Source organism: Sander vitreus, chromosome 21 (assembly GCF_031162955.1).
Source record: "Sander vitreus isolate 19-12246 chromosome 21, sanVit1, whole genome shotgun sequence".
Classification (NCBI taxonomy): Eukaryota; Metazoa; Chordata; class Actinopteri; order Perciformes; family Percidae; genus Sander; species Sander vitreus.
The window spans coordinates 8,628,407-8,644,643 of NC_135875.1; the positions used below are offsets into that span (position 1 = coordinate 8,628,407).

The window sequence follows — 16,237 nt, forward strand, 5'->3', positions numbered from 1 at the left end:
AACTGTAATGAAAATGGAATTGTACACTTCATTGTGCCTTAAAGTTATTTGTATACAAATTAATTACGTTTATATAAACATTTATCTTTTTTATTTACAGCCTTATTTAAGCTCCAAGGAGATCAGAAAACACGAGCACCTCTATATGCATCCCATTTGCGCTGATGCTGTGAATTCCCCTTTGCACTTGAACTCACCTTTGCACTGCAGGCCCTGCCTCATGAGGCCCCACAGCAGGGAGCCACAGTGGTCACAGAATGTGGGGACCTTGTAGTTGTGGATACTGAATTTATGGGGCATGTTAACACTGAACCGCTGTGAACCCACCTATGGAGGGAGACACGGACACACACACACACACACACACACACACACACACACACACACGTTACAAAGAGGTCGCTGTCACATTATCAGAGGAATAATGCATGTGGCTCAAGTGTTAGTACAAAGTGTACGCATGTTACCTCAAGTAAAACAGATTTATTCAGGAAAGGCCTGAATGGCGAGTATTCAGTTTTTTCCTACATGATTAACTGCATGAATGTTCATGTCCAAATATGTGTATGACATGTAATTAACTCTTTATTAACAAATACATTTTCTGAGCTTTTCATTTTTACCAACATGGTTGTTTGCATGTACCTCCTCTGGTGTGTCCTCCTGCTTCTTCATCCCGGCACACTTGGTGATGATGAGCTCATGGCAGCGCTTGTGGACGACACACGTACACACTGAAAGCATCAACGTTAGGTGTTCACCAGTGTTTTGTCAAATAAAGTTTACATGACGATTAGTTTGGCCGGTAGAATTTGAATAGCACTTTATGATGTTATTACTGATGATATCCTGCGGATTAGATGGACCAGTATAACAATAAAAGTTCAATTCTCCAGTGATTCTGATGCAACACTGTTGCACCTAGTGATGAATCGATTTGATACAATGATTTAATATCCGTGCCAATACTGACCTCATTAAAAGAGTTGGGTACTGGCTGAATGTGACTGACCCACTTTAAAAGTCGAATTAAAAATGTAACAATGCAATCTCAACCTTTTTAAACTATATAATTAAAATCTACAAAAGCCTAAAAAGAGTGTTGTGTAGCTGCAGCCTCTCATACACATACAGTAGATGCTACAATTAGTGCTACACAGTGATGTATAAAAAAAGATTGCTGGTATTGGATTGATAATCTACATTTACCAGACAAAACATCAAAATCCCAACATCTAGTAAAATCTATGATTGCTTTCAATGCAAAATGTTTTACAATACTCGGCAAGGATGGCTACAGTATGATTAGTGATATAGGATTGTCATTTCTTGTGAGCTTCGGTTGGGCAGCAATTAAGTACCTCAACAAATGAGTAAAGTAACATTTTGACTTCCAGCTAAATTTTCATCCACTAAAGAAAAGCATGGCTAGAAAATGTGCAACTGAATCAATGCTCATGCGCATTTTTTAAAAGTGGATGTTGTCTGTGTAATGCAGGTCATCTGTGGCTCTGGGTGAAGGTGGCTTGAGACCAAATCAAAGCTGTCATTCAGCAACATGTAAGCCCTCTTGTGTTCTCATGCTTAAATAATACATGATGTGCAGCGTTACTTGAGAAATTGGAATCCGCCAGAGAGAAAAGTACTCACCCTGACACTGGTATCCCTGCTTCCCCAGCACGCCCCTATCAGATCACACACATGAGTCAGCCAGTTGGTTTCATGAAACATAACAGCAGGTCAGACCGATATGCGTTTATGTGTGTGTTTGTTTCCTACCAGATAAAATCTCTGCAGTGTGAGCAGTAGGTTGGTTGTCTCAGGTAGGTGGCCATGAACTTGTGTCCATTGACTTGATGGACGCGTCTTCGGACGGCGCCCTGTCGCCGGCGAGGACCGATTCTCTCTCGAAACACCCGCTCCTCATTCTCATTGGTCCCCGTGGCTGTCGAGCGAGCACACACAAGATAATCAACTAAAAATAAACTACAAAGAATTTTTGTGTTCCTGAGTTTATATTCACACATCACATTGATGCTTTCTTAACACCCATTGATTTTCCTTCCTGAGATGTTTGTACAAATAAGGATCATTTGCATCATGTTGCTCGAGATGTTTAATCATTCAACGGCCTCTCATCTTCCTTTTCCCCACCTCCCTCCCTCTTCCTCACAAACACCTTAAACCTACCAGAGGCCTATGCATACGTATGTGTGCATGCTATTTATACTTTCATGTGTGGGCACTAAAACGAAGGACAGCATATTAAAATACTCCTCCTCAGCGAGCACCATCCAACCAGCCGTTCCCTTCCTCTCTGCATCTCCCCGGAAAGATAAATGCTTTCCGAGGGTAACCTTAAGACAAGAGAACCACCTCCACTCTCACTCCCACACACACTCCTTCTCTCTGCGCTCCTGTCCTAGTTTGCCTTTCTTTCACACTCCCTCAATCTCTCTCCTGGGTGCGTTATAGATGTGGTTACTGCTGAGTTCGATTACAGACAGGCTGTCTAGGGACTCTCTCTGTGTGTGTGTGTGTGTGTGTGTGTGTGTGTGTGTGTGTGTGTGTGTTTGAGTAGGAGTGTGTTTCTGTGTGTGTGATGGTGGTGCTGGTGAGAGGGGAGAGACAGCTTAACAGGCCATTACTGGGATCACTTTGTTTTACATAATACATCATCCATCTGTCCTGGAAACACACACACGGGCATGTTGACAAGGAGGGGTGATGATGAGGCATAACAACAGTTAAGAGTGATCGTCGTGGAGACAGACGTACTCTGGTTCAGCTAAAGGACCAACTGGGAGATGGCTGTCAAATAAGCACACACATACAGACAGACAGAAGATACAAATTTGACACAAACATGTAGAAGACCAGCAGACAGAGAAGAGGAAAAGCTGAAATACAGATGGTGATATAAACAAATATGACATAAAAAAGGAATAAAAATACAACCTTGGCACTAATCCATCTGCTTCTTTAGTCAATGATTGTAAATAGATGTGTGTACAAAAACAGATAAATAAAACTAGAAAACGCATGAACAACAAAATAAGGTGCACTGAAGGAAGATGAAGTGGTTCCTCGAACAGTCCTTCCAGAAATAAGTTTCTGGAGTTTTTTTGTGATTGTTGTGGGCAAAAATCCTTGATTATGCGGCACGTTTTCTTAAAAAATGCGATGGAATATGCGGGATTTTTTATGCAATTTTATGCGATGAAATTGCGGGAACTTGCAAAAACTGCGGTTTCATCGTGGCTTCATCGCGGGGTTTGCAGCTTTTCGATGACGTTCACGTCGCGTAATTACGTCACTTCATAACGTTCCCATGGCAACAAGGGAAAATGGCTGCTCTTGTGTGAAGTAAACGCAACATTTTTCAACTTTCTGCTACGATATATGTGACTTTTTTGCAACGAAAATGCAGGGATTATGAAATCATGCAAGCCCTGCATATTTTGCGTGGAAATCAGGGCGAAAGTGCGGCATATTTGAAAAAATGCAGCCCCCGCATTAATATGCGGACTTTGGCTGATTATGCATTGAATTATGTGATCTATATGTTATATGTTTTTCTGGAGGGACTGCTCAAATGAACAAGAGGTTGTGTACGAACTGAAGAAAGAGTGGCTTCAGAAATGACATCCATCAATCAGGAAGTTTTCCTGAAGATGACAGAATTAGACAGATATGCAAAATAAAATTAGATGATATATATAAATCTGAAGCAGAGGGCGGCTTAATCCTGTCGAGGAAGAGGAGGTGGACAGAGGAGGGTGAGATGAACTCATCACATTTCTTCAGACTTAGGAAACAACATGCCAAACTCAAAACAATAGATCAACCGATGGGCCTATTGCTAATGATTCTGGTACAATTACTAACTTTAATCTTACTCTTTTAAAGATACATTTTATAAACTGGCTTTTAACAAGTTTTTATTTATAATTCCCTCCTAATTTTTCATTTGTTTTCTATTTCTTAATTACAGTGTATTTATTTTGTGTATTTTCTGTTTGTTTTTTCTGTAAGAACTTTGTAAACTCTTTTGAAAAGTAAATTATTATTATTATTATTATTATTAGTACATCTTATTATTTTCATTATTATTGTTATCACTATCATTATTATCATTATAAATTATTATATATTATAATATACTATTATTATAATAATTATTATTATTACATGCCAATTTGTCCATCCATCCATCCATCTTCATCCGCTTATCCGGGGTCGGGTCGCGGGGGTAGCAGCTCCAGCAGGGGACCCCAAACTTCCCTTTCCCGGGCCACATTAACCAGCTCCGACTGGGGGATCCCGAGGCGTTCCCAGGCCAGGTTAGAGATATAATCCCTCCACCTAGTCCTGGGTCTCCCCCGAGGCCTCCTCCCAGCTGGACGTGTCTGTAACACCTACCTAGGGAGGCGCCCAGGGGGCATCCTTACCAGATGCCCGAACCACCTCAACTGGCTCCTTTCGACGCAAAGGAGCAGCGGCTCTACTCCGAGCTCCTCACGGATAACTGAGCTTCTCACCCTATCTCTAAGGGAGACGCCAGCTACCCTCCTGAGGAAACCCATTTCGGCCGCTTGTACCCAATTTGTATGAATCGAAATTCTGCCCTAAATCTATATAATTAATTTCCATACAGTGCTTAAAAGGTAATTCATTCAGATAAATGAAGATATTGCATTGGACAATACAAAGCTGTTTCTTTAAAAAACAAAAAACAAAAACATAACTCTGGTCACTCATGAAGGTTATCTTTTAAGCTTTGAGAATAAAATATTTAAAGGGAACAGAAAAGGATGAAGAAACAGAGAGGGAGAGACTGCAGATGGTCAGATTAGGTCAGATTATTGTTTTTATGTGCTTCCTGAGAACAACAGATGTATAAGGAGAGGAGAGGAGAAAAGAGGAGAGGAACAACTCCATCCAGGCTCTGAAGCTGCAGAGAACAGATTGCACCAGGCAAAAAAAAAGAGAAGAAATCTGCTAAAAATACCACCTCTTCCGCTAGTTCTCACCCTCCATCTCTCTATCCTTCCTATTAGCACACACACACACACACACACACACACACACCAATTGTTTTTCTCAGCATACATTAACATGATGAGCACTCTTGCCAGCTGAACTAAGGGTGGAAGTTCAAGAGTGGGCGTTGAGTGGGTCGTGAGGTCACCACAGAGTGTCCAATCATCGTTAAGGAGGGCAAGAAACTGACGCCTAAGTGTGCATATGCGTGTGTGTGTGTGTGTGTGTGTGTGTGTGTGTGTGTGTGTGTGTAATCCGCAGCTCAATCTCACCTACTATTTTAAGAATCTACTCCCTCTCCCTTCACTCTCTACTGCTCTCTTTATCCGTCTACAGATAAACTACAACACACACACACACACACACACACACACACACACACACACACACACATATACAAGCACACTTTTACTGGAAGGCAGAGAACAGTTCCTATTTATAACCAGGTGTGAAGATACACAGGTGCAGGTGAAAACCACTCTTATCAGACATCATGTGAGTCAGTAAGTGTATGTGTGCGGAAAAGGCTAACTGAGAGAGATATTCTGGATGTTTCCATGTTTAATGAATACAAACAAATAAAGTAGAGGAGAAGGAAATGGAGAAGAAGAGCGAGGAGGAGAAAGCTCTATTAAATCTGTTAAGTCACTTTCTAGGAAAACAGGAAGTAATCTTTCCATTGCACTCAATGGCCTCAAGTTTCAATGCAGCCAAGTAGCAGTGATTGCAGAGGATGTGTGTACAGTATGTTATGTTAAACCAAGGGGGTAAGCAAGCATCCACAAAGCGTACCTCCTATGGAGACATTTTGATGCTAACAAGCCATCACCTGCCGTAAGCATTCCACTGACTCCCATTCATTTTGACGTCACTTTGACAGCGAATAACTTTACAGCTGAAGCGTTTAAAGACTCTATTTGTCCATTGTTTATTTCTAAAGAGACACGACAATGTATAAAAGGCTCCATTTCCTTGTACCTCACGTTATGGCTCCGTAGCAGACGTTTTTGTAAAAATAGGCTAACGATTGTGTCATAACCACGGGACTTACTGTCGCATAGTAGAGGAATTACCATATAGTACAGGAGAAGCTCGCAGCCAGTTTGGACTTACATTAGCTGTTTAAGTTTAATTACTAATGTTAACTAGCATTTTAGTTAGCAATAATTAGCCTGTGTCCATGTTATCTCCTTACATATACCTACGCTCTCCGTCTCTGCAAGATTGGGAATGATTGAGATTTCTCTTGGCACAGCTACCAGAAGACTTACGACTTTCAGACAAGTTGCTCACGTCACATCTACATATTCAAGCTCAGTTGGAGGCTGCGCAGTAACGCTCAGCCATCACCGGAAAAGTGCTTCTAATAGACCTCACTCATCTCCGTGGAAACTTACGGCGTCGCTTTGTCCATTAATTTTATCTGTCTATGGGTTAAACCTGCAATAATTCTGATGTTTTGTCCACTCGGGGGCAGCAGAAACAAGTTGTGAACACAAAATTGACATATCATCATCTTTTAGTTACATCCAGCAGTTACAGAGAAAACATTATCAATATTTTGGAGTTGTGTTGTGTCCGATTTTTAATCTCCTTTAGCTCTGTTTTTGGTCTCTACTTACTCCTGAGGGAAATATCTGTCTCTTTAGCTGCTAAATGCTCCACTTTCTTTACCATGTAGTGTCTAACTGTGTGCTGTTTGGTGAAGAGCAGGTAGTGTACAGTCAGTGGGTTTTTTAGAGCTTTTTCACTGAAAACAGCTGCATGCTGCAGCCAAAAAACAATACTATGAGAGCAGTGAGAGTGAACCACAACAGTAAAGTTGTGGGTCAGATAGCTAAACAACAAACTCATTAAACTTACTTACTCAAACTCATTATTGAGCTCTGTAAAGCTGAGGGGAACTTCACATTCAGGTGATAACTCACTACAAGCGACTCCTTTAACACTGTCTCCACATTGTCTCCACATCGTCATTTCATATATTGTTATTATAAAAATGACTTGTAGTCGCTTTAAGCTCATTGTAAAGCAACAAAACCCTTCCAAATAAGTCCTTTACTTCTTTTTACTAGTAGTACAAGTAGTATGATGTGATGGTTTTACCTTCAGTGGAGGATCCGGATAGATCAATGACCACGTAAACCTTGCCCTCTGGCTCCAAGTCAATCTGCAACAGATAAAGAAAGAGAGAAACAGAAAGTAAATCAGTGAGAAATAACACAGCTGAACAGTGAGTGCAGCAGTGGGTCCTTCCTCCAGCACAAACAAACACACCAGCGCACATGAAAGAGCTCATTATCTTTACTACAATTACACTCCTCCCCACCCATCGCATCATTATCAGCATTAACGTCAGCATCTTTATTACTATTTCAATTTCTATCCTTAACATCATCACTGTGGACCCCATTTACTCCTGGTATTAACATATCTGATATGGATAAAGAATTCCTATAACAGGGCATTTTACACCTGGTGTTTATAAGCATTCTTGTTGTCTTGAATCTGTCCTTGTAATCCCATCTCAATGTTTAAATTAGGTACAATTTATCTTTTGCAGATAAAAGGGTCATCTCTAGCTTTTTGCAAGGCTTGCTTGACAAATCAGAAAGTGTTAAAGTTGAGAATGTGGTCTGGTCGATCGGATCGCATTTTGATTGCAGCCCTACTTAATGCTGGCCCATTTCAACCACTGGTACATAGTGAGGGACCTAGGATTGCGGGGTGGTCTGTTGGTCAAAAGAATACACAGAAAATGTGGTCAATCCTGCCTGTCAAATAATAAAAACAACAGAGACACCAAATAGGGAGGAAGGAAAGTCACGGCTCAACTGCATTACCTAAAGTAGAAGATCTATTACAACTTCCAGATGTTACATTTTAAAAGTGGAATATGATTAAGTCAATGTAACTGATGTAGCCACAGTTTAATTCATAATTGCAGGTAAACTATAATGTAATCATCCACCTATCTAGTGTATGTTGCAATTAACAGTCCCATTTCTCCTTCCTGCTCCAGGGTAGATAACATTGACCACCCAGTGTTTACAGGAGAAGATCATTTTCATATAGAGATTAATAAGGTATAACATTAACTTTCCGAATAGTATCATAGTGAGTATTACGTTAATATTAACCACAGCAGCAATAAAAAAAATAAATTAAAAAAAAGGTATAGGGTTGTATAATACATTTAAAAATACTAAATATATAAAAACAAATCATGTCCTCAACAGAGTCAAATCAGCTTTCTTTACAAAATGTTCTTGTGCTGTGAAGAGTTTGCAGCCAGAATTTGCAGCATTGCATGTTGGACAAAGTAATGCTTGTGGAGTCTCAGCCAAACTTCTTATTTTTAGATCACCAGTGAGCCCAGTCGTCTCTGTGTCAACAGACTGTAAAACAGTAAGAATTGATTTATTGTGTTACACTCACAGGGATGTTAAGAGTTTCCAAAACACAGACTAGTTGTTGGAGGATAACCTAAAGGGGAAGTACCTGTGTTATAATCCAATAGTCCTCTATATACATGGCATAAATTATAAAAAACAAAAATGAATGAAAGCCGATTAAATCAGCATATTTTCTTATTCATTTTATTAATCATTAAGGTATCGTGTTTAAAGATAATTATTAGCAAACATAATGAATTACCTGTCATAATGAGTTATGTGTGTTTGAGTAGGTGTCATCAAAATGGAGGCTAATTTATTCTGGGATCTTCATATGCACGGAGAACAAAAATAAATTTTGCTGCTAATACATTACTAGATAAGCAAACATACAATGCTGCATACCGTACACACAAGACTTACTCTACAAATAATGACATCACCCCTCTTCAATATGCAAGTATGGAGATTAGAGAGAGTGCAAAAGAGAGCGCTAGAGAGAAAGACAACACAAGAAGAGAGAGTGAGAAAGAGAGGTTTAAATCCTTAGTTAAGCTCTGGGACAGCAGCAGATCCTCTTATGCAACAGCCAGACTCACACACAGGCAGGAACACACACACACACACACACACACACACACACACACACACACACACACACACACACACACACACACACACACACACACACAAGCACACGCGTCCATGCATTGCTGAACATGAGACACAAAATCGCACAGAAACTAATATCAGACACACTGCATACATGTCATGTAGCTACAGCAGCAAAGGCACACAATCACGTAGAGAAGAAACTACAGCATTGAGATATGCAGCAGAATATGGCACTTCAGTCATAAACACCTAAATGACAGCTGTTATCAGATGAATAACATGAATACACAATTGAAAAAGAAAACAACATCTGCAGGTGAAGGAAAAACTACGCTGTGTTTAGAAGTTACACACATTTGAAGATAAAGTAGCAAAGATGTTTTGTGAGTGTTTGATTGGATACTTGTTATACTGTAGGTTCCTTGAAATATAAATGACTGATTAAAAGCTGTCACCTCCATCTAGCTGTTCTAATTAGATGATTCACACAAAAATGTTTGGATGGAAATATGGTGTTATAAGGTTAGCGTGGGTCATTTAAAGCAGGGGTCTCAACATTTTTTAAGCCAAGGACCCCTTAGGTAAAAGAGAGAGGGAGCAAGGACCCCCTACTACATGTATAACATTAAGTTGCACATTAAACTGAGCCTACAATAACATGTAGGGAAGCCTTTATACATACCTTTTTTGCATAGAATACTACGCTATTAAAATAGCCTAATAAGTGTTGGCATGATTTTATAAATCATGTTTTAATGTTAAACATACAGGATGAACTGTATCTGTGGATGGCTACCTTAGAGACTACCTTACCTATAATAGACCAGTGTGCTTTTCATCAGTGGGGATATATATTTGCTAATAATATGTTGGATTTATTTTAGGTCTTTTTAAATTTTTTTAAAAACTTAACAATAATTTTGAGGCCCCCCTGCATTAAGTCTAAGGACCCCCTAGGGGTCCCGGACACCCTGTTAAAGATCTCTGATTTAAAGAATAGCTCAGTGTGTAGTGTGAGTGTAGCGAGTGTGTGGTCGAGAGACACACGCTGTAGCTCCTCAAGACCTTTTGCCTTCTAACTCCAGGGTCTGGACGCTGAAGCAGGAACAGTTAACACAGGTGTTTCCATGTTGCATATTATTTTTTGTTAAATAAAATCAGGCCTCCTTCTACATTAATTAACTGTCTTGAACCAGGCTTTCGTTACATTAGGTCGGTCTACACAGCAGTTTTACAACAGGCTTTTTAAAATATATCTAAGTGCAGCAGAGCAAGAGGTAAAACATTGTTTCAGTAAACTATTTAAAGATGAACTGACACTCTTTAGCCAATAATCACATAATTTCAATGAACAGCCATTGGAATTAACAACATGGATTTAGAACTAGTTGCAAAGCCAAACACAACAGCCCCGCTGTGTGACATTAGAAATGGACAGAAAAATCCAATAAAATCGTGAATCACAATTATTTGTTTAAATTAGTCATGATTTATGACAGCCCTAGCAACCACTATTAAAGTGCTCATATTATGCTTTTTTTCACTTTGCTTTATTGTGTTGTATATCTTTTTTGTGCACGTTATAGGTTTACAAAGTGAAAAAGCCCAAAGTCCACCCCAGAGAGACTTACCATCTCCAACAGAAAACACTGTTCACAAACTGCTCCAAATAGCTCTATTGTAGTCCAGCCTTTACTTCCGTGACGAACGTGCATCACTTTGTAACACGTTATAATGCTCGCCTAGCTGCTAGCATGCCTTGCCCTCATACTCTGCTTCTGACTGGTAGTAGTCCTTACCTAGGTACTGCGCATGTGTGACTCCCAACAAAGATGGAACAGAAGTGCGATGCCTCACTCTGTAGCTAAAACAGAGAGCTCATCACACAGGGTGAAAAGAGGAGCTGCAGCAATGTGGAGTACAACAAAAATATAGTGTTTTTTGAAAATTATACCATGTAAACCTATTCTGATACCTATTCTGATATTCTGATGAACCTCTAAATACAATTATGAACCTGAAAAGGAGCATAATATGAGCACTTTAAGAAAGAAGATGCATAATTTCATTGGTTGAATCTTAATTTCACTCTGATCTCTGCATCTTCTTGGGTTTATGTATATTCTAAAGCACTGTAAAAACACTGTCACTTGTTTTAGAAAACATGCTTCACAAATAAGGTATTATTAGATGAGCTTTGCGTCATTTTATGGTGTCATTAATGTCAAGTAAAGCTGAAACGATCGGTCGATTGATCTGTTGAAAGAAAAATAATCTGCAACTATTTTGATATTACAATGATTGTTTCAGTTGTTTCTTAAGCAAAAGCAATGCCAATGGATTTGCTGCCTTCCTTTATCATATATTATTGTACACTGAATATCTTTGAATTTTGGACTTTTGATTGGGGAAAAAAAAAAAAAAATCTTGAAAACATTACCTTGAGCATGGTGACATTTAGATTTTTTTGACATTTCATAGACTAAACAATTAATCGGAAAAAAAATAATGAAAATAATCATTAGTTGCAGCCGATATATTTATTTAAAATAGGAACAGTGAATATTGATTAACATTTTTATAAATATGCAAGATTATAGCCGTTGGCCATTTTACATCTTTAGTCCCTTTGGCAGGTTGATGTTAAATTCCACACAATAAAATCAATATGTCAAGGAATCTATCTGAAGCAACATACAATAAAAACACAGAGAATGTACTGCATATGAGCATACATGCAGTATCATCCTTTTGTTGCATGTATAACGCATAACAACTGCATGGAATTTGTGACCTATAAACACTATTGGATTCTTGATGTCTACCCTTGAAAATGATGTGCTAATCCCCAAACGTAACCTCTTGCATAACAGCGCATCTCAGTGAGGATTTCAGCCAAAAGATGGACTCAGAATGATTTGGAACAGAGTGGAGCAAATGGACAGCGCCATCATTGATATAGTGCTCGGGATCCTGGGGTGGCATGCCAGCCAAAAGCTGCACTGTTCTCAAATGGCCAATGGTTCAATATCATGCCAAAAGAAATCTAAAATAAACCGATTTTTATTCTTGGAATTTACACCACCATGTAATGGTAAAACAATTAAAACCCATGACAAAGTACATTATTTTACTGATGTAACATACTTTGTAGATTAATCACAGGCTTATTTATATTATTGAAGCTGTTAACTGCAATTGAATGATTGGTATACTTGAGCAAATTTGCTCAGAGGGGGACCAAAATAAGATTAAAACAATCTAAAACACTTCCCATAGCCAGCGTAGCATTGATTACTAAGAGGCATAGGCTGACCTGATGGAATATAGCAGTGCTCTCAAAGTGGGGTCTGGGGACCCCCAGGTGTCCTTAAGATGGCTTTTATTTTCACTATAATTCCATCCATAAGTAACACAATGACAGACTGAATGTATGATTATTTTGATCACAGGTTTCATACACTTTCTGTAATAAAACATCTAAAAGCAAAAATTCTATCAAGTGGGGGATTCTGGGAGAAAATCTTATCAAATGGGGGGGCTGTGGTCTAATTTGTGTCAGTTTGAGGTCCTTGAAGTGAAAGCAATTGAGAACAACTGCATTATAGTACAATAAAACATGTATTAAGTATGGTATAATCACAGAAATGAATTGAACATCTGGCTGTTAGGATACCTGAGAATGTAAAAGTGTATTCAGAAATGTTATAAGAAAGAAATCCTTATTTTTCAAATATCTGACACTAATGTTAGCAATGCAGATATATCTATGGTTACCATTCTACTACAGTGTTTACTGATACTTTGTATCCTAGCAACAGACGTTTATATGGTTGCAGTGGTGATTTTTTTTTTTTTTTTTGTGCGAGCTTGTAAAATGCTGTAGCTTGTAACAGAATCACTAAGAATGGATGTATAAGGGTCACACTGTACAGTGGACAGTTGCAGTATTTTGCATCTTTGGTAGATAATAGTTCCACAATAGAAACTAATAGCCTGAGTGGAAAAGTGAAGTTCTTTTTGTGATTTGGGTAAACTGACCCTTTAACCTTTACCTAGAGATTCTTTGTCCACAAGAAGTTGGATTACATGACTTAGAAGTTGAAAAACACTATGAGAAGGTAAATACGTACTTAGCAGTAGCAGTTCATTAGAAACTAATTAAGCCGCCTACACATGATCCACGGAAAAAACCGCTCTGCGCTGGCCGTTCCATTGTTTTTCTATGGGGAGAGCGGTGCAGCCCAACTAGCCGGGGCACTAACCATGGCGTCACACACCGTTCGGAATTGCCGCTCACCTTTCAAGGCGCAACCAATTCCAGAAGCGATGCCTATCTGCTAGAGATGGTCCGATACCATTTTTTGCTTCCCGATACCGATTCCGATACCAGTGTGTCATATATTTTATTATGTTTTAAGAACTGTATACTACTATCCCGTGTATGGATGTGATATTATTTCTATCTTTGTTGTCGGTCAGGCTCAGGTTAAACTCTTTGTGAAACATGAACAAACACAAACAATGAATGCCACAGAACGTTCTTTTATTATGCAGTTTGACAGTCAGTTATAACGGAAAAAGAACATAAATAAACTACTTTAACGTATTTTTTCTTTAGGGCTTTATTACGTGGTATCGGATCGGTGCATAAACTCCAGTACTTCCTGATACCAATACCAGCATTTTAGGCAGTATCGGAGCCGATACCGATATCGGTATCGGAACATCTCTACTATCTGCTCTGCGCCCTACCTCTCGGTTTTACCACAGATCACGTGTGGGCAGCTTTAGACATAAATATTGTGGTTCACACCAACTTTACACTGGTAACTTATAACCATTTAGGTGTCTCGGTAAGCCAAGCCAGCGAGCCAGCATTCACAATAGCTGGGCTTTATACTTGGGACACCTAAATGGAAACCTGTGTTTATATAAAAATGTCTTCAGTGGGAAAAAAAAAGGTATATAACATTAATAATGGATAAATAAATTGCTTTCCTCTAGTTGAGACGGTTCCAGGACCTTAGCATTATATATTCTGGCTTCACAGCACCATTGTTAATGTTAATAGTTACACCTGTGCGTTTCCTGCTCTGACAACAAGTCAACATGTCTGCCGTGAGAAAGCTCTACTAGAGTCAACTTACCGTCTCTCTTTCTGTGATTTTAAGCTCACCTGTCTCTATTTGAACTGCCATGTCATTACATAAACCCAACCCTTCAACAGGTAATTCAGGATAAAACAAACACTAATACACATGTAGTATTTTGAATGAACAACCCTCGGGCATTTTAATGTAATCAAGTCGACTGTGGGTTGTACCGGGCCTAACCACAGGTGCGCCAATAAGTTTAATCATACAGTATTTCAAAAACTCAAGTCATTTTTGGTCAGGGTTGGGCAATGTTACAAAACATTTCTACCTTTTTCTTAAAGCTGCACTAATCAATATTTTTATACTAAATGGATCAAATGACTATGTGTAATAATTAATATGTGGAAAGGTAGCTTGTGTTGTTTTAGTGATGAACCCACAGATAATTCTTGGTGAAAATGCTCTGATAAACCCACTGTACACTGTAACTGGGCTTTTAACACTGTCTTGCTTGATGTTAGTTTAGCATTTTTACCAGCGTTAGCCAACTCTGAAGTCTAAAATTCCTTACTAACATGCTATTTAGTACGATAAAAACAGTATGTGAGATTCTTAATCTGTTTTTAGTACATTTTTGTAGTTACAGAGAGAGAGAAATTTAGTACCGTTGGGTACTGGTACTGAATTCCATGTACCGGTACCAGTTTAGATGTGAATGGTACCAAACCCTACCCTACACAAGTGAACACAAACTCAATCAATGCAGCTTTAAATATCAGTGGTTGTATTGAGCTGTTGTATGCAACATTGTGAATCAATATTGGATTTAGCATTAATATGATGAAGAACCTTGATTTGTCATGTATATATTTTACCTGATAAGCCCAAAATTGATATTTTAATTGATTGATTTTTTATGAATAAATAGTTTCTCAATGGCATTTCCAGAAAATTTACAAAATCATGAAATATCTATTAAATGTCAGACCATGGTGAAAAGGCATGTCATAATTTTCCAATGCCCAAAGACCAAAAGATATTTAATTTACAATTACATAAAACTGGGACAATCTTTGCCTGATAAGTGGTTTGAACCATTAACTGATCCTCAAAATATGCTGTTTTATTTTCTATCAACAGAGTAATGGATTAATTGACTAATAGTTTCAGCACTAATATAATGACATATACAATGATAGAAGATTTTATCCACATCACCACCCGTTAAATGAACCGTAACGAGATTTGGATTAAACCTGCTGTGTACAGACACACACATGCACTGAGTTTCTCCGCCCCGAGAACAAAAGTTGGGAGGAGAGAGAGCTGGAGAATCTAGTTCGTCTCATTAATCTTGTTAGTCCAATTAGGACACTGATACAGCCAGGGAGACGGAGAACTTTACTACCCCTCTGTGTGTGTCTCTCACACACACAGGAAGCTGAGTGTCTGTGTCTGGGGATTTTAAAATGGACTTCTGAGGGAGGTTAGCGTTAAACACACATACAAGCTTAACTATCTTGTGTTCGTCCCATCACCACCCAGACGAACACTTCTGACAGAATGAAAACAGACAGAATGAATGAAAACACACACACACACACACACACACACACACACACACACACACACACACACACACACACACACACACACACACACACACACACACCATATGCAGCAGCACAGAGAAGCACTCAACCAAGCAGACAGGCCACTCAAAGCTTGCATTCTGTGCTAACCCTCTCCCACTCTCTGTCCATCTAGCTCGCTATCTCTGTCCAACCAGACAGCTCTCTCAGGAGCGTTTAGTCTCAGTGACAGCCTCCCACATCCATCTGTCAAACAACAAATTTCGGCTTTGAGAGAGCTCGATCGCATTCACACAATAACGTGTGTTTGTGTATGTGTGTGTTTGCCCTTCCATACACACACGCACACACACACACACTCAGGAGGCCCATGCTGAGTGAGACAGCATGAGAGTCATGCATCTTTAATGTAACATCACAGACGGCTAATAATGTAAGAGGAGCTGAGCTGTGTGGTGGTGGTGGGGAAAGATTGGGGGAGATTAGACCAAAC

General features: G+C 39.1%; 1 protein-coding gene across 1 annotated transcript in view; it reads right to left on the reverse strand.

The window, feature by feature from the left end:
• The window catches only part of prkcea (protein kinase C, epsilon a), a 39,470-nt gene that overhangs the window by 11,774 nt on the left and 11,459 nt on the right, over positions 1–16,237 (reverse strand). Inside the window, exons 2-6 of the mRNA XM_078279256.1 lie at positions 7,150–7,213; positions 1,780–1,945; positions 1,651–1,685; positions 646–734; positions 198–327 (exon numbers count right to left, since the gene is read on the reverse strand). Of these exons, the coding sequence (XP_078135382.1) occupies positions 198–327; positions 646–734; positions 1,651–1,685; positions 1,780–1,945; positions 7,150–7,213 (484 nt within the window). The remainder of the gene's footprint in view (positions 1–197; positions 328–645; positions 735–1,650; positions 1,686–1,779; positions 1,946–7,149; positions 7,214–16,237) is intronic.